The 16,144-nt window shown below is 41.6% G+C and overlaps 2 protein-coding genes across 6 annotated transcripts in view; both read left to right on the forward strand.

The window, feature by feature from the left end:
• The window catches only part of cntfr (ciliary neurotrophic factor receptor), a 200,929-nt gene extending 194,172 nt beyond the window's left edge, over positions 1-6,757 (forward strand). For all 4 annotated transcript variants that reach the window (XM_034601828.1, XM_034601829.1, XM_034601826.1 and 1 more), the window contains 2 exons: positions 3,763-3,889; positions 5,103-6,757. In XM_034601828.1, coding sequence (XP_034457719.1) covers positions 3,763-3,889; position 5,103 — 128 coding nt within the window. In that variant the 3' untranslated portion in view covers positions 5,104-6,757. The remainder of the gene's footprint in view (positions 1-3,762; positions 3,890-5,102) is intronic.
• Positions 6,758-10,740: 3,983 nt separating this feature from the next.
• tmem267 (transmembrane protein 267) lies at positions 10,741-15,548 on the forward strand. 2 transcript variants are annotated; one of them, XM_034601835.1, is made up of 3 exons: positions 10,741-10,781; positions 12,360-12,824; positions 13,090-15,548. In XM_034601835.1, exons 2-3 carry the CDS (start codon positions 12,417-12,419, stop codon positions 13,423-13,425), a joined length of 744 nt encoding a protein of 247 aa, XP_034457726.1. In that variant the 5' UTR covers positions 10,741-10,781; positions 12,360-12,416; the 3' UTR covers positions 13,426-15,548. The 2 variants fall into 2 exon arrangements, with proteins under 2 accessions (XP_034457726.1, XP_034457727.1); XM_034601836.1 differs by lacking the exon at positions 10,741-10,781 and adding an exon at positions 12,086-12,193.
• Positions 15,549-16,144: the final 596 nt, after the last annotated feature.

Raw genomic sequence — 16,144 nt, forward strand, 5'->3', positions numbered from 1 at the left:
ATTCCTTTCAGTACAAAATGTTTGGTCTGTCTGTCTCTGTCCATTGGAACTTCTCAACTCTCATGTTTTTGCAATACAACAGTGACTCCTGTTGGACGCAGGCGGCATCACACGCTGAGCGTCACCACGGTCGTCACTGAAGGAGCATGTTTAGAAAAACACGTGTTACACGGTACACACAGAACATGCTGCTCTAACTCAGACATGTTTAAACAGCACCACACACACACATGCACAGTGTCGCCCTCTGACACACACACAGACACACACACACAAACACTCGGTACACGTTGTGTTATTCTTGTTCTCAGGGACAGAACAGGAGGTTATTGGGATTCTCCTCATGCCTCCTCTCGATCCAGCTGCTGCTTCCCTGCTTCCCGTCCCTCTCTCCATTTTCTCTTCTCTCTTTCACCCTCTTTTTGCCTGAAGGTCTCTATCTCTTTCTCACTCCCTCTCTTTCTCCCTCTCCTCCTTCCTACGTCACACTTCATCTGTTTTTCTGGCCTCCCTCCACTTTATTTACAGATGCTTCTTCCTGAATGACTGATTGCATCTGTTTAGTGGGCAGCTTGCTTTTTCCCCACTGATGTATAAAATCTCTCTGTTTTTTTTGTATCCCCTCGGGTCTTTAAAATAAAGGCAGTGGAGGAGTAAGAAATTTAATCTGCCTGTTTTTATGCACATTTTCAGTTTGTCAAAAAAGCTGAGAGCAAAAGCCAGATTTGATGGAAAAGCACAAACAAAACACGTGTTTACTTAAAAACTATTTACTAGAAATGCGACTTTGGGATGTGAATCAACTAATTATTTAATTTGCACCCACCGGTCTGTCAATGTACATGAGGCAGAGTCACATCTGCAGGGAAACAAGGAAAATATCTGATTGCCTTTCGATGACTGGACCAATAAACACAAAAGGTTCAGTCAGGGACAACTCAGCTTGTTAACATCTACACTCTGACCAATATTTCCTGTCCTCTCAGCCAAAAAGGAAATTAAATGACTCATTATTGCGTAGTGTGCCATCTGAACACACATTTACACTTTCTCCATTTCCTCTCTTCTCTTTTCTGTCCACTTGCCTCTGCCTTGTTTCCTCCACCTCCCTTGTTACTGTTAATTTGTGTCCATGAGGTGACGCACGCTTCGTGAAGAATAGTAGATCGTTGCATTTCAGTTTTTGTTCTGTCCGGTGACGCTCAGCCCGTCACATGAGCGAGTGGACCATCGCCTAGCAACCACATTCCAGGAAGTGAAGAGCAGATCGTCTTCAGCTTTAAAAAAGTTGAAACCATCTCTGTTTCTTGGACACTGTCTTGGACACTGTCTCAGACGCTGTCAAGCACTAAACTCGTAAAAGATGCTTCACTTCTTATATCCTTCACGTCCAGAAATATTGATAAACACGTAGTTCCTGATCCTACAAATGTCGTGGAGCAAGATTATGTGAATGCAAGTGTTTAATAAGCAACCACCGCTTCCAAAGAATAGGAACAGGAAATCCACTTTATATATATATCAAGCTGCAAAGTGGCCGGTGGGCAGATGTGGCTCAGGAGATAGAGCGGGTCGTCCACTTAGCATAAGGTCGCTGGTTTGATCCCCGGCTCCTCCAGTCTGTGTCCTTGGGCAAGATTCAGAACCCTGAATGGTGCCAGCAGAAATATAAATACTATAAAGCGATTTGAGTTGATCGATAAGCGCAGAAAAGCTATAAAACTTAACATTTAGGTGATGTTGTTTTTGGGATCCAGGATCGTTAAGGAGTAAAAGTTCAGTTTATCCATCGGTGATGTAGAATAAGTGACAACTGCAGCTCTTCCAAGGTTTAAATGTTAAAGAAAAGAACCCGACTTAATCAAGAATCTCTCAAATCAGTCTGGTTATAACAAATCAAATGTGTGTACATAGAAATTTACTTTGACTCCAGTAATAAACCAATATCTTACAACTCCACCTTGTTCTTCAGCGTCCACACAGATGTGTCTTCCTCACTTTGTCTCGTCTCCCCGTCCTCGACCAGCTCGTTACATCAACACACTTCCCATAACTGTCTCTTCACGCCGCCGTCACGTCATTTCTGCATAAGTTTTATTTTCCTCACCACTTCAGAAGCACAATGTTTTGCTGCGGGCTGGAAGTTTTGCACTGAACACCGGAACCCCCCCCCCCCCCTCTCTCTCTCTCTCTCTCTCTCTCTCTCTCTCTCTCTCTCTCTCTCTCTCTCTCTCTCTCTCTCTCTATTTCACACCTGGCTGCTTCCTCCTAATATCTCCCGACTCCCCACCCCCGACACCACACAACAGTCATTAATTGGAAGAAGAGGGAAATCATATTCTCTCTCCAGTTAGAGAAAGAAATGCTCTGGGTTCTAGACCAGGCAGCAAACAGTGCACACAAGTTAATATGTATTGTGCTGCCTGCAGCTGTAGCAGTTGCCGCGTTTTGGAAAACATTAAACCATTAAACTGTGATATTTTTATTTGTCACGCCGTGTAAAAACCAAAGTGAAGCTCTAAAACCGTCTTATTCCGCACGTTGGTGTTTTTGCCACAAGCTTTTTAATTGTACCGACTGGAAAATGCAGGAGAGTGAAATCATAACTCTTTTCTAATTTTATATGTAAATATAGTCAATAAATTTAACAGCTCAACTTTGAGTCCAAGCAGGAGATGTTCAAGTAACAGAGGCTTAAAATGTGCACATTACTTTGGTGCGAAATTAACATCTGTGAGTCATATTCTAGAAAAGAAATATCAATAAATCAATACACAGCTAATGTTTAGACAAAGTATTTAAGTATTTGAAGTATTTGACCTTCACATCTTGCCAAATTAAAACAACTTGTTACACATAAATAAGCTGGGTTTTAAAGTTCAAGCTCTGATTCGCTGTCGTCTTCATCCTCCAACTGTGATTAGCGAAAAGACGTCACACGAGAAGAGATGAACAGTTTTCATGTACAACAAATTTAAACACATATAGAATCCATATTTTACTGTATTGATTATTATTAACTCCTAAATCATTGTACATTATGGGAATTTTGGCATCACTGATGGTACAGAGAGTAAAATAACGTTCACGAGATTGGGACGGACAGATGGACAACAGCATAAAAAGTAAAAAATCCTCATTTCTGTGACCTGAATGTGAAACCAGTCTCATTATGGGCTGTAAAATCCAGATCTACAGTCTATCATGGGTGTGTAGAAGGATACGTTTTCATTGTGTGTATTAATCTGTTTCCCTAACGATTTATTAATTTCCACGTTACCCCATTTTCTTCTCCATCTTTCCACCTCCTGCTCTTCACCTCAGGGTTTTTACCTCATCCTGTGCTTCGCTATCTTTTCTTTCCGTCTCCATATATCATCTGTTTTTCTCTCTCTCTCTCTCTCTCTCTCTCTCTCTCTCTCTGTCCTTCACTTTCCCCACGGCTTCCCTGTGAGTGAAATTTGTTCTTCTTCTGTCCAGTTCACTTCATAACTGCCTTGACAAGTCCCGTATTGATTGAGCTTGCAGATTAGAATTGATTTGGTTCCGTACTGTATTTTCTTTTTCTGTTTGCTTCTTCCTGGTAGGTTTGAGCATCTTTCAGTGTCCATTCATCAAAATGATGTTCGGGGGAAGATTTAGCATCAGGAATTATATAAAGGACGAATTAGAACGAGGGTTTAGTCGAGTTTTTGAGTTAATTTAAAAATATGCCCCAAAGATTATTGTGTTTTCTCATTATTATATTTTTCTTTTTTCCAGAGACCAAGACATCTCCCATCCCATCTTCCAACGCACCACAAAAGGCTGAACCTCCAGTGGGCAGAGCTGCCAGGCTCCTCACGTTCTTCTCCCCTTTGCTGTTAGGAATGCTGCTGCTGCTCATGTGGTGAGACACACACACACACACACACACACACACACACACACACACACACACACACACACACACACACACACACACACGCCTCTTGTAATGAGTCGACAACCCCTCATCTTGGAATTGATCTTGGAACTTCAGTCACATATCTGCAGGTCGATGCATGTCTATTGATGTCAGGAGCAATAACAATTGGGTTCGCTTTATGACCCAGGTGAGAGTGGGAGTGGGGGGGGGGGGGGGGGGGGGGGGTCTTCATATTTTTCTGAAGAACCACTACAGGGACTGAAGCTGCCCCATTTCATTCATTTGAAAGGTTTCACCCTGTAAATCATGTGGTGATATCACAAGACCCGTGGAGGACGTAGATACAACCAGTGCTGAGATGGTGAATGTCGTGCTCGGCGGTTATGTTGACGATGAAGGCAAACAGGAAATGGCTTTTGCGCGACCGTACCGACACCTTTAACCACGGGACATATAAACATGGCCGCACCTGGAAGAGAGAGCGGCAGCTGATGGGTTGAACCACTGGAGGGTGAAGCGAGTCCGGTGGATAAATCTGTCAGGTGCACTTCACACATCGTGGAAGGAGAACGACAGATTTATGATTTGTTTTCGTAATGTGGGCCCACAGCGTTTTTTATAAATGTGAACACACACCGAAGGCAGATAGAGAGAAACAGGGAGATGAACACACAGGCAGCGAAGGTGGAAAGGAACAAGGTGCATTTACTCAAATACTTTGCGAGGGTTAAATGTTTGGTTCATGCAAGTATTTCAAAGTAAGGCTACTTTATACTCCATCACATTAAAGAGGAAAATATTGCACTCTACTCCACAACAAAGTTAGTTACAGTCACTTTACAGATAAATAAAAATGTGATAAGAATACAGGAAACTAGTCGTTCGGTCTTTTTGACAAGGAAGTTTCTATTCAAAGATCCAGTGTGCAGAAATCTGTCGGTGGATAAAGACTATGAAAAATCTCTGCCAAGAATCAGGTTATGGTTTTGTCTGCATTTGTTAACAATATTACACATAAACTACTCAAACACTGGCTCTAGAGAGGATCCTCTACATGAGGGAAACCTTTGTATCTCCTATAAACACTTCTAAAGGGAGGGGTTTATCCAGTTCGTTGCAATCTGCAAACACGCCACCAGAGGTCACTAAATCCTCCACTGACCTTCCTAATTTGTGCCTCTGTCTCTTTCTCCAGATTCAAACGTCTTATTCCAGAAGGGAGACGAGAAGTCAGAGGAGGAGGAGGAGGAAGATGAAGAGGAGGAGGAGGCGGCTGGTCTTTTTTCTATTTTGCACATGTTTCGAGGATTCAGTGCATTGATCGTTTCTGTCCATCACACACTCACTCACCAAGGTTACACAGACGTGAAATCAGACAATGATAATGCGACTCCGCATTTTTTGGGATTAAATGGTGACAAGGAAGATCTTCAGAGGAGCTTCTGAAAGTGACATCATCATCATCATCATCATCAACAGCAGCAACAGCAACAGGAGCAGCAAGAAGCACCACATCAGCACCAATAGTCTTATATTGCCCCCTGGTGGCTCTGATGGGCCACAGCCGACTGACTGAGGGAATCTCCTCTTCAGAGCAAGAAAATCAACTCCAGGAAGAGAACAAAACCTTTTTCTGTTCTTTTTATTTTTTATTTTCATTGATCGATCGATTGATTTAGTCTTAATTTTAACCCCTCCGCTAAAATCGTAGCGCTGCACAGACAAACACACACACATATATCGAGCCTGTGTGTTTGTGTGTATAGTTCCCACAGCAGTCCCCATACAGCTAAACCATCATGCCAAAGACTCAACTTCACCCCCAACTAAACGGCTCCCAAACGATTCATCGAGCTTCCTGAAGCCTGTGCCTGCCTTCGTCATGGGTTCAACACCCCAGAAAATTGAATGCGTGTGTATGTGTGTGTGTGCGTGTGATTGTCTGTGTGTGTGTGTGTGTGTGTCCTGCATTAAACGGTACAGGAATCAAACTTTGGGATGAATCGGAGGAACCCTGCAGCTCCTGTTTGTATAAACCAACCATTTAACAAAGACGCCACAAAACTAGCCTATACTCAATCAGACTCTGAATCCGTTCGCCTCCGACGGCCGAGTCAGGAGCGGCGGCGGCGGCGGGTCGTTTTTTTCGATACAAGGACTAACACTTTGAAAATTTCGGTATCTGTAGTCTGGCTTGTTTAGACGATTAGCTTTACATTCTGCTTTCAGCGCCTGGCGACGAGGACCTGGATTGTAAAACAAAACAAAAAGAATTAAGTGGATTTGAGACTGAACTATTCTTTTCTTTTATTCTTTCCCCGACACATTTTTTGTTTTTGATTTCGACTTTGTAATGACGGCCACAAAGTGAAGCATTAAGAACGAGCTACGTTGGTTTGGTCCATTCTGCTCTGTGCTGTAAAATACAATAACTCAAAAATACTGTTTGCTTTCCCGATTCTGACGCCTTTACAAGAGTCTCTTTGCAGTTTACATTTCAGTAGCCAATATCACCAGTTAATATTATGTTATTCAAAGGAATATTGATGTGTTTTATTGTATTTTTTTGATTTTATGGACAAATAATAAAAACACACATATAGGACTTTAGTTTTTTTTTTCTTTTTTTCAGACATTCATAATGGCTTAATTCTCCTTGATCCTATTTTGTAAACTATGATATGTAACTTTAACATTGAACAAAAAGTTTATTATTTAATAATAATAATAATGTATGTATTAGCAGTAGAATGTCGTAACCTGTACCTGGGGTCTTTTTTATAGATGTATATACAATGACAGGTTTCAACCATTAAATGTGACCATTTCACAATGAATGACGACACTGAGGCCTTGTGCTCATTTCGCCTTTTTTCAAACACGAAGTATCAGAACCTGATATTTACAAGATGGAGGTGAGAGGGGGGAGAAAATAAATCAACCTTTAAACACAGCCGAGATAATATTTCAGTGTAATAACCCGAGTTGATGCATCTTAGCTCCCAGAGCCATAAACAAACATCGCCTCATTTCAAGTTTTACAGATCAATACTCGTCACAACAACATTTTCTCTCAATTTGGCTTCCGGGCCAAAGTATATTTACAGCTTCAGATTTATTAAATTGGTGTTTCATAGGTCATCGGTTTTTTTCTTGACATTTAAAATGTATCTTTCAGTTGGTTTTGTCACCGCTGAGGATTTGTGGCCTTTATTATTTTTATAAACTTTTTATAACCTTATGCTCGATATGTTTGATATTAAGTGTTTCAGATGCATCATGTTGAGCTCACACAACGGCTGTTTGTTAAAGAAAGATCAAACCAGTTGCATCCTCTTCATCGGTTGAAGCAACAATCTGAACGAAGACTTCAAAGTCGAACTTATGATGCTCTCTCACTTTATTTCCTTTATTGTTAAAGTTCTGCAAAGTTTAAAGAGTATGTGGAGCTCGTCTCCGCCACAGAAACCACTGAAGCTCCTGAAACACTTGGTCAGTTGATGGTCGACACGTTGGTGGAACAGGGAACCATGAAAGTATCGTCCACGGCTGTTCTGATACGCCCCCTAACAAAGGTTACACATATGCAGACGAATGATAATCACCTGACGAGGTAGATCACGAATCATTGCTCGCTGAATGTGGCCAGTGCAGGATGTGAGGCACAGGGAAATCAGATGTGTGGTCTGTAATCCTTCATTTATTCCATTTACTAACCTTCGACACCAGTCTCCGGACTCACCACCAGCCTCTGTTTGTGGGCCAGTTTATCATTTTCCTGTCCGACATCATGAAGTACCGGCTGGTTGCACACAGCTGATGTCGGGGCCTCCTCCATCTTACCTCAATATGAAAACCACATTTAAAATAAAAGTGGAGACAACTTTTGGGACAGAAAGTGATTCGACATAAAACTGAACGCTTTTGTCCTGTCTGACTCTTTTACAATCATTTGCTGCGAGAAGTTAATTTAGTGACTATGATGTTAAAACTGCCAAAACAACAAGTAAAACTTTAACTAAAACCACATTAACCATAACACTGTTCAGACTCTTACAATAACAACAGATATATTCAACAGAAAAATGGGAGGAGAATGAAATAGGAGATTCATTTGGCCAAATTTCCTTTTTGACCTCTCTCTCTCTCTCTCTCTCTCTCTCTCTCTCTCTCTCTCTCTCTCTCTCTCTCCCCCCCCAATACTGTCTCTCTCCAGCTCTCTTTCTGTCATTATTCTGACGAGCTCTGGCAGAGCAATCCCGAGACCCAGGACGAGTCAATACACCATCTAACAGCTGTCAGCCCAACTCCTGCGTGTATCTGCTCGTGTGGGTGTTTAATTCATTACTCTTTCCTCCTTTCTTTTTCCTTTTCTGTTTAGATTGTGGCGCCTATGAGAACCCAATTAATATTTATAATGACGGAGCATGACGTGAAGAAAGGGGGTGAAGAGGAGGGCGGCTCTGTTATTGTCCTCCTTGTTTTTGTGTTGGAGAAAATCACATTTTCTGCGTCTAATGAAAACGAGTTAATAGGTGACGATTTAGAATTTTTCACCCCAACTGAGCTTTAATTAAACGGCAGCGGAAATGTTCAGACACGCTCTCTTTGTGTGCAGCCACAATGTGATCCGCATTAACCTCCTGTGTGTGTGTGTGTGTGTGTGTGTGTGTGTGTGTGTCTCATCCAGAGCCTGTCAGTTCTAACAGCCCTGCTCTGCTCTAATGACTGGTTTGACCTTTCACTGATAACTGGATGAATGACACAATCTCTGCTTCCCGGCTTTTCGCTCTCTCCTCAGCGTACCCCCCCCCCTCTCTCTCTCTCTCTCTCTCTCTCTCTCTCTCTCTCGCTCTCGCTCTTACTCTCCATCGTTTATGTCCTGTTTTCACTTGCTTCCTTCATCCTCCTCATCCATTCGGGGGCATAAGGCCTCGGCGATCTGCTTCCATCTGTCCTGGGCTTCATGTTGGGCCTCTCCCAGTGACAGACCCACCTCAATTTACATTTTTTATCTTACATTATTAGTTTTCTCATTTCTACTACAATTATACCGTTTTATTGTATTCCCTGCTCTGGCCATTATTTCCCCAATTCATTTGTTCATACCATTTCAGCTCCAGCAGCTCATTAAGCCACTTGAGCTTTTAATTTTGGCAGCAATGTGTTGTTTACTTTTCAAAACAAATTAATTTCCTTAATTTTTTAATTTGTTAATTTGTTTTTCATGGCAACTCAAGGGTCATTCTGATTCTCCCTTTGAATTTTACAGATTTTTAACTAACGCCAGAAAACCACAGTCGAGATGAACCTTCAGACCCATGAGTTTATTAACTCGTGCAACTTTATCTTATTTTTTAATCTTCTGTCACACAAACTTGTTGCACAAATGTCATAGAGAAATGCAGGTCCTGCCTGTGGCCACTGGAGGGCAGCAGATACTGTGCACTGTCTGTGGTGCTGAAACGTTCGAACACAGTTATTGTCACTGTGTCTGTCCATGGTGCTGAATTATTCAAAGTTATCCCACTTCTCTAAAATCATCATGTGACCCACAAATCAATCAAGGCCACAAGTCATTATTCTGATGTTTACTCTGCCTTTTGCTCTATGTGTCGGTCTTGTTGACGATTCATCAACTTCTCAGGGAAGATCTCTTATCTCTGTCAGCTCTCAAAGGCCCAACAGACTCCTTATTTACATCTACCTTATTTTCAACAGGGTTTTTCAGTCAGTAGTTGTGTATATCAGAATAATTAAATAAGGCCAAATCTATTTTAAAATGTATCGCTTCATGATTTAGCCCAGTCAGTGGTTATAATTTAAGCACCTGTTTTGTTGGCTTATAGGAAGGGCCAGCTCTGGATTCATAGAATAATAAGGAATAAAAATGTGTCATTAAAGGTTCAGTGTGTAAGATTTAGGTGAAATGGATCTATTGAAAACTGAAGGTTCCCACAGGTTCTCTTTCATGTTTGGAAGGAGAGGGTGAGGTGAGAGGTATTCAGCTGCAACATGACACTTCACCACTAGATGTCACTAAATTATACACACTAAAAACTAGTTTAAAAATTGAAAACATGTTGAAAACCGCCCTCTCTCCCACTCAGGCTGTATTTACCCATTTGATTTTGTGGAACATTATTCTTAGGATGAAATTCGTCATTTTTAATTATAGAAATGTTTCCTATTTCCCGTCATCACACTCGAACCGGCTCAAAGACAAAGAAATGGAAACAGTCTCCCAGCCATCCTGGACGTTTACCTCCATCATCATTAAGGACCACAGCCATTCAGCACAGTGACTGTTCACTGTGTTACCATCTGGCAGGAGGAGCAGGAGCAGCAACACCAGACTGAAGAACGGTTTCTACCATCAGGACATCAGGTTCCTAAACTTGCAGCAGCAAACAGGCACTAACTGTCAGGAATTAGGGGCGTTTGCAGGCGCGAAAATTCGGCTTTTCGTGCAGTGTCAAGACTTACAACCCTCTGCATGTCTGTTTACCTGCCTATTTGCATTTTATTTTGAAAAAATGTGAAACAACTGATACACACACGGTGCAATAACAACATACACACTCCATACAGTTAATTGAATGTATATAGCTTTAGTTCTGTATTGTATTTGACTTTTATTAAAGTAGCCCTTTCTACCTTGCTTCTATTGTAACTGAACTCTCGCTCTGTTGACCCTGTGTTAACTTGCACATGACAAATAAAACATGAAACTGAAATTCATTGTGTTTCTTATTGTTGATATTCCCGGCTGTTCCTCTCTTGACCTGAGGGTGGCAGCAAAGCCTTCACCCGCTAACCCGACCACAAAACACCAGAGAAGAAGTGTGGGCGACAGCGGATGCAGGGAGATGTGGTGAGTGTCTTTGTGTTTATTCATAAAAAACTACAACAACACGAGAATTAACCAGAAAACTAGTTAATAACGTGTTTTAACGTAACGCGACGCGTGTCGTGCAGTGGAATTTAGCGGTGTTAGCTTAGCTAGCTGCTAATTAGCTGCTGTCCGCCAACACAAAGCAGCAGCAGCAACAGCATCTGTCACTGCTAGCCGGTTAGCCGGTTAGCTTTGAGCTAGCTGTTAGCCCCATCTGTCACTGTTAGCCGGTTAGCTTTGAGCTAGCCGTTAGCCCCATCTGTCACTGTTAGCCGGTTAGCTTTGAGCTAGCTATTAGCCCCAGTGATGCTGGTGTTGTTTGAGAAGATGAGCGATGAAGAATAATGAATTGAATGAAAACGGCGCTAACCCCAGTTAGCATGCTAACGTTCACCTGGAGCTGTGAGCAGGTGCAGACTTCAACCAGCAGCTAATCCATGTTTCATACTGAGGAAACAAAACGTTTCTTCCTTCAGGAGATGGAGGAGTTGGTGTGGATTCAGATGTCACGTGACTCTGTCCTACATTTCATAGTGTTGCGTGAGAAACAGAATCTGATTTAACTTCATCTGTGGATTCACAAGAAAACACTGAGTCTTCTCCACCAGGTTAAACAAGGAGTCAACCAGCTGCATCTTAAACCTCTAGACCAGAAATAAATCCATCTGTCTATCTATCTATATATCGATATAAATATCTATATATCTATCCATCTGTCTATCTATATATCTATCTATCCATCTATCTAGCTATCCATCTGTCTATATGTCTATCTCTCTATCAATCTATCTATCTGTCTATCTATCTAGCTATCTATCTATCCATCTATCCATCTATCCATCTGTCTATCTCTCTATCAATCTATATAAATATCTATCTATCTGTCTATTCTTGATGTAGCAGAGGCACATCAGTGAATATGAGATAAGATAATGTGCTTTGTCATAACCTCATGGAAGAGCTGTAGTTATTGGCAATAGCATTGATTTCATATTTTAAATACAATCAGCAGCTTCTCTACTTTAGTAGATCGTTAACACATTCACTCAGGAATTAAAATTAATCTTTCTTGGGAAAATGTGTCCAGAAATAAATCATCTATGCAACAATACAGAGTCAAGTCCATGGTTTATATCCCTGTCTTCAATTTATCTTAATTCAGACAATTCATTAGAATGATTCCAACGTGGAGGTGATATATTTCCTCTCATCTCATCTCAGTCCCTTCATAGGATGTAAAAATGCCTCCTTTCATTCATGGTGTAATTTACTGCCCTCCTGTGGCTGCAGGTGTCTAATATCCCTGGAAGCTGTGTCTCAATTTATGTACTTCAATACCCACTTGGTATTTTGAGTGCATAACAAATCTGGATTTCCCTCGAACTGTCAAGGTGAGAGTAAAACAGGGTGATTGATTCTCACCCTCGACTATCGCCATCTTGGCCTCATAGCAGAAGTGAAGGGAACTCCAACACAACTTCTTTTCAAATGTGTGAATGGCGGCAGAGGAAAGAGGGTGACACCCTCATTAATCCCTCTCCTTCCTTCCTTCTCCAGTCTACCTGAATCTTTTTGACCGTCAGTGGCGATTGGCCCCCACAGCCGTCTGTCAACATGCAAGGATTCTACTCCAAGCTCGACTCCTCCCCCTCCTCGTCCCCGCTGTTGGGTCTGGGCCTCAGGGGCGAAGGGGCCCCTGTACCCCTCAGCCTGGCTGTGGAGACAGAGAAAGCTCAGGCCCTCCTACAGACTTTCAGCTCCGCCTCCCTGCTGGCATCTGCGGGACTCGGGATGTTCTGCGTGGTGGCCGACCACGCCCTCCAAATGTCGGTCATCCAGAACCACCTGTGGCTGCGCGCCGCCCTGGACAACGCCACACACGGATTAGTAGGGCTGTGGTCGTGGGCGGTTGTTATTGGACTGAGGAAAAAGAGCGATCTGTACGAGGTGCTCCTGGCTGGTCTGCTGGCGTCGATCATAGACCTGGACCACTTCTACATGGCTGGATCCCTGTCACTCAAGGTAAGAGCGGCACCTTGTAATCATGGTTCTCCTGTATATTCAATGTGTTTTTTACATGTGAAACCGTTTACCGAATAAGTGCCAGAAGAAATGTCATGAAAATCAAGTCTTGATCGTTATTTCAGAAGTTTCTTACATTTCTGCAGATCTCTTGCAATAAATGGTTTGAAGTATTGATATTTGTATATTAAGGATTGATTTCCTCAGACCAAAGAACAAGTTTCAAAGTATTTAGGGCTGATTCCTTCTCCCTGTTTCCTTCCAGGCTGCCGTGTCTCTCCCTCAGCGCCCTCCTCTCCACTGCTCCTCCCTCATCCCCGTGCTCTGTCTCTCCCTCCGCTTCCTCATGTGGATCGGACGCCTCAAAGACGCTTGGTGCTCCCTGCCGTGGATGATTTTCATCTCCATGGCGACGCACCACGTCCGGGATGCCGTGCGCCACGGGCTGTGGATGTGCCCCTTCGGCCACACGGCGCCGATCCCCTACTGGCTGTACATCAGCACCACGGCGACGCTCCCTCACCTGTGTTCAGTGCTCATGTATCTGACGGGAACCAGGGATGTGATCTCCACCAAACACGGGGTGGCCATTGACGTTTAGAGGCCAGTGACTCACCAGTGTCGTCTGGTGTTGATCCCCTGTGGATAGAAATGTGAGAAACAACTTTTACCTACTTGAAATAACTGGAGGATGTTCGTGACTGAAGTTTCGTGGAAATTGTATTTGAACGATTTTGGTGGAAAGACAAATCGATCTTTTTCTGATTTATTTGTTGGATGAAGAAACGGTTGCTATGAGATGAAGAAGAAAAAAGATTGAAACAGATTAGCTTTTCAAAATCAGGTGTCAATCACATTTTTCTTTTTTCTCTGCTGTTCTTCAATAACTGTCTCTGACCTTTAAAGCTTTGACACATCGTTCAGCAGAGACTTGTCGATGGCTGCTCATCGTCACCAACACGAGGGACTCGAACTCACAAGTGTTCACATCACGTCTTGTGGCCCTGAACTCTTAATCACCTCCACTACCACGAGCCGCCCTCGTCCTTACTCGAGGAAAGGTCAACCAAAGGTCAACCACAGGCTGCTGGACACCGGCACGTGGTCAGCAGTGTCACGCTGACCACATTTACTCCACTGTGCTTTTAAACTTCTTCGTCTGCCATAGTAGTGAAAGTCAATATACTTTAAAAGTACATTGATAAACCACCACAAAACAACAACAATCATCTGCGACTTTCACTTAATCTCCGATCAAGCTTTAACAGGAACCGGTTTCTGCACCTCTGAGTTGCAGCACCGGTTTTCAGTGCCAAACTTTTGAGCCTCACAGATGGACGATGATTGTGGAGTTTCTTGACTCCTTGTTTGTTTATGACGTTTACAGCATCTTGACCTTGAATTGACTTTGTTTGATTTAGCTGGAAACACACGTCCTCATTTCAAGGGAGAGGAGGGAGAATTATTCCACTTTTAAAAGATGCTCTGTTGAAGATGCTGTACATTTCTTTCTTAGGCTTTTTTCTAGATTCTTACGTTGTAAACAGGAAGCTCCATCATCGTTGTGTGTGTATATACGGATTTGGCTCAGTTGCTGCAACAAAAGCTCTTAAGATAATTCAAAGTTCAACTCGGCAGGTTCTTGTGTAATTATTATAAACATTCAAGGGAGTAACTTTTACAATAGTGTGTTCATTGAAAGTAATATCTACATATTACATGTTAACTTGCTGTATGTGACCTGTTGCTATTTTCTTCTTATGCTACTGTACTTAAATGATAATGTACAGTAGTCGGAATTCTTAATTGGCTTTTCAGTGATGTCATTCATAAATATTATAAATCACTAAGACACAGCTGAAATCATTACACACTCTTCTAGATGTAGACTGATCACACACACACAGTATTGTTAATACTGCTTTTTAATTAGTACACAATAATATGTAATCCAGTGTATTTAATGGGTTTTAGAGGCTTGTACTATTTGAATGTACATGATTGAATTATAAAATGGCCAATCTTTTTTCAACTGAGACAGATTTTAGTTTTATGTTGAAAACTTCTCAAATCTGAGACGAAAACAATTTTTCAATTTCCATCAGATTTTTTTTCTCGTGAAGCTGTTGTAGTGGTGCTTTTTGTTCGCTAGGTGGCGGCAGTGAGCTGTAGTGATTCTCGATTACTTTCACTTTTGATAACTAAATATATTTTCTCTCTGTGGAGTCTTTGCTCAAAGAGTCGTGAAATGGTACATGAGATTAATTTAATTATATATTTTGTTGTTTGGGTGTTTTTAGGTTTTTCTTTTCTTATTGTTTCGCACTTTAATCTTTATTTAAATTATGTTCCGACTAATTTGAATCATCGTGTTACAGTGGAATTATGCAAACACAGTTCAAAGCAGAAGTTAGTGACATGGAAACTATTTATTTAATCTACTTTCACCATCTGTAGCTCTGACCTGTACCGAACAGAAGGTACACGGAGGCTGTGGTCTCATCCTCACCTGTGTCATTTACTGTCAAACACAATCTCATTCGCTGCTGCTTATTTTTTTACCATGTGACCTTCATTGATGCAATATTATGTTGGATTTTGCACATTTTATGTTATTTATTGTTGTTGGGTTTTTTCCAGTTTTGTCTTTTCATCTGGAGAAAATGTGAATAGCTTGAAGATTTCACGCTGTGTTCTTTTTATCTCAATAAAATCTATCATGTATATATTCTGTGGGTTTGCGTTAATACATGTCGCACATTTAAACTCGTATAATCAATCAAAATTAGACTTTCAATCATGTTTCTACGAGTAAATATTTTTGCTATAAGTTGAAAAGATGCTGCGGTGTAATAATAATCTCATGTTTGTCTTTTCACCAACACAACAAACATGTTATTGGCAGGAAATTGTGAATAAAACCAAAACCAAATGTTTAAATTCAAAGTTACATGTTAAAGGTCTTGCAAAATGTAAGTTCAGGTTTATTACTTCAGATGTGTTGCTCTCTCCAGCCCCACCACACCCTGCACACAATAATAACATGTTCTTATCAGTTTGTAAAGAACATGAAGTTCAAGCAACAGTGATAAGCTGCGTGAGTCATTGTGATGACGGGCTGTTTATCTCGTTCTTCATGTGTGTGTGTTTTCTGTTTAAAAATAGAAGAAACTTTTCAGTGAGGAAGTTCAAGTTGGATTGAACTTACTAATTTTTGGACATTTTTTCCCAGATTCATTTTAGGTCACTGTGACCATTGACCTTGGAGCACTGAAAGCAAATCACGTCATCTTCAAGTCCAAATCACACTGATCAAAAGT

Source organism: Hippoglossus hippoglossus, chromosome 12 (genome assembly GCF_009819705.1).
Source record: "Hippoglossus hippoglossus isolate fHipHip1 chromosome 12, fHipHip1.pri, whole genome shotgun sequence".
Taxonomy (NCBI): domain Eukaryota; kingdom Metazoa; phylum Chordata; class Actinopteri; order Pleuronectiformes; family Pleuronectidae; genus Hippoglossus; species Hippoglossus hippoglossus.

Excerpts from the sequence above, each read along its gene's own strand:
- tmem267 (XM_034601835.1), top strand. The coding sequence starts at position 12,417 with ATGCAAGGATTCTACTCCAAGCTCGACTCCTCCCCCTCCTCGTCCCCG. Across the intron at positions 12,825-13,089 it reads CTGGATCCCTGTCACTCAAG|GCTGCCGTGTCTCTCCCTCA; the intron begins GTAAGAGCGGCA and ends GTTTCCTTCCAG.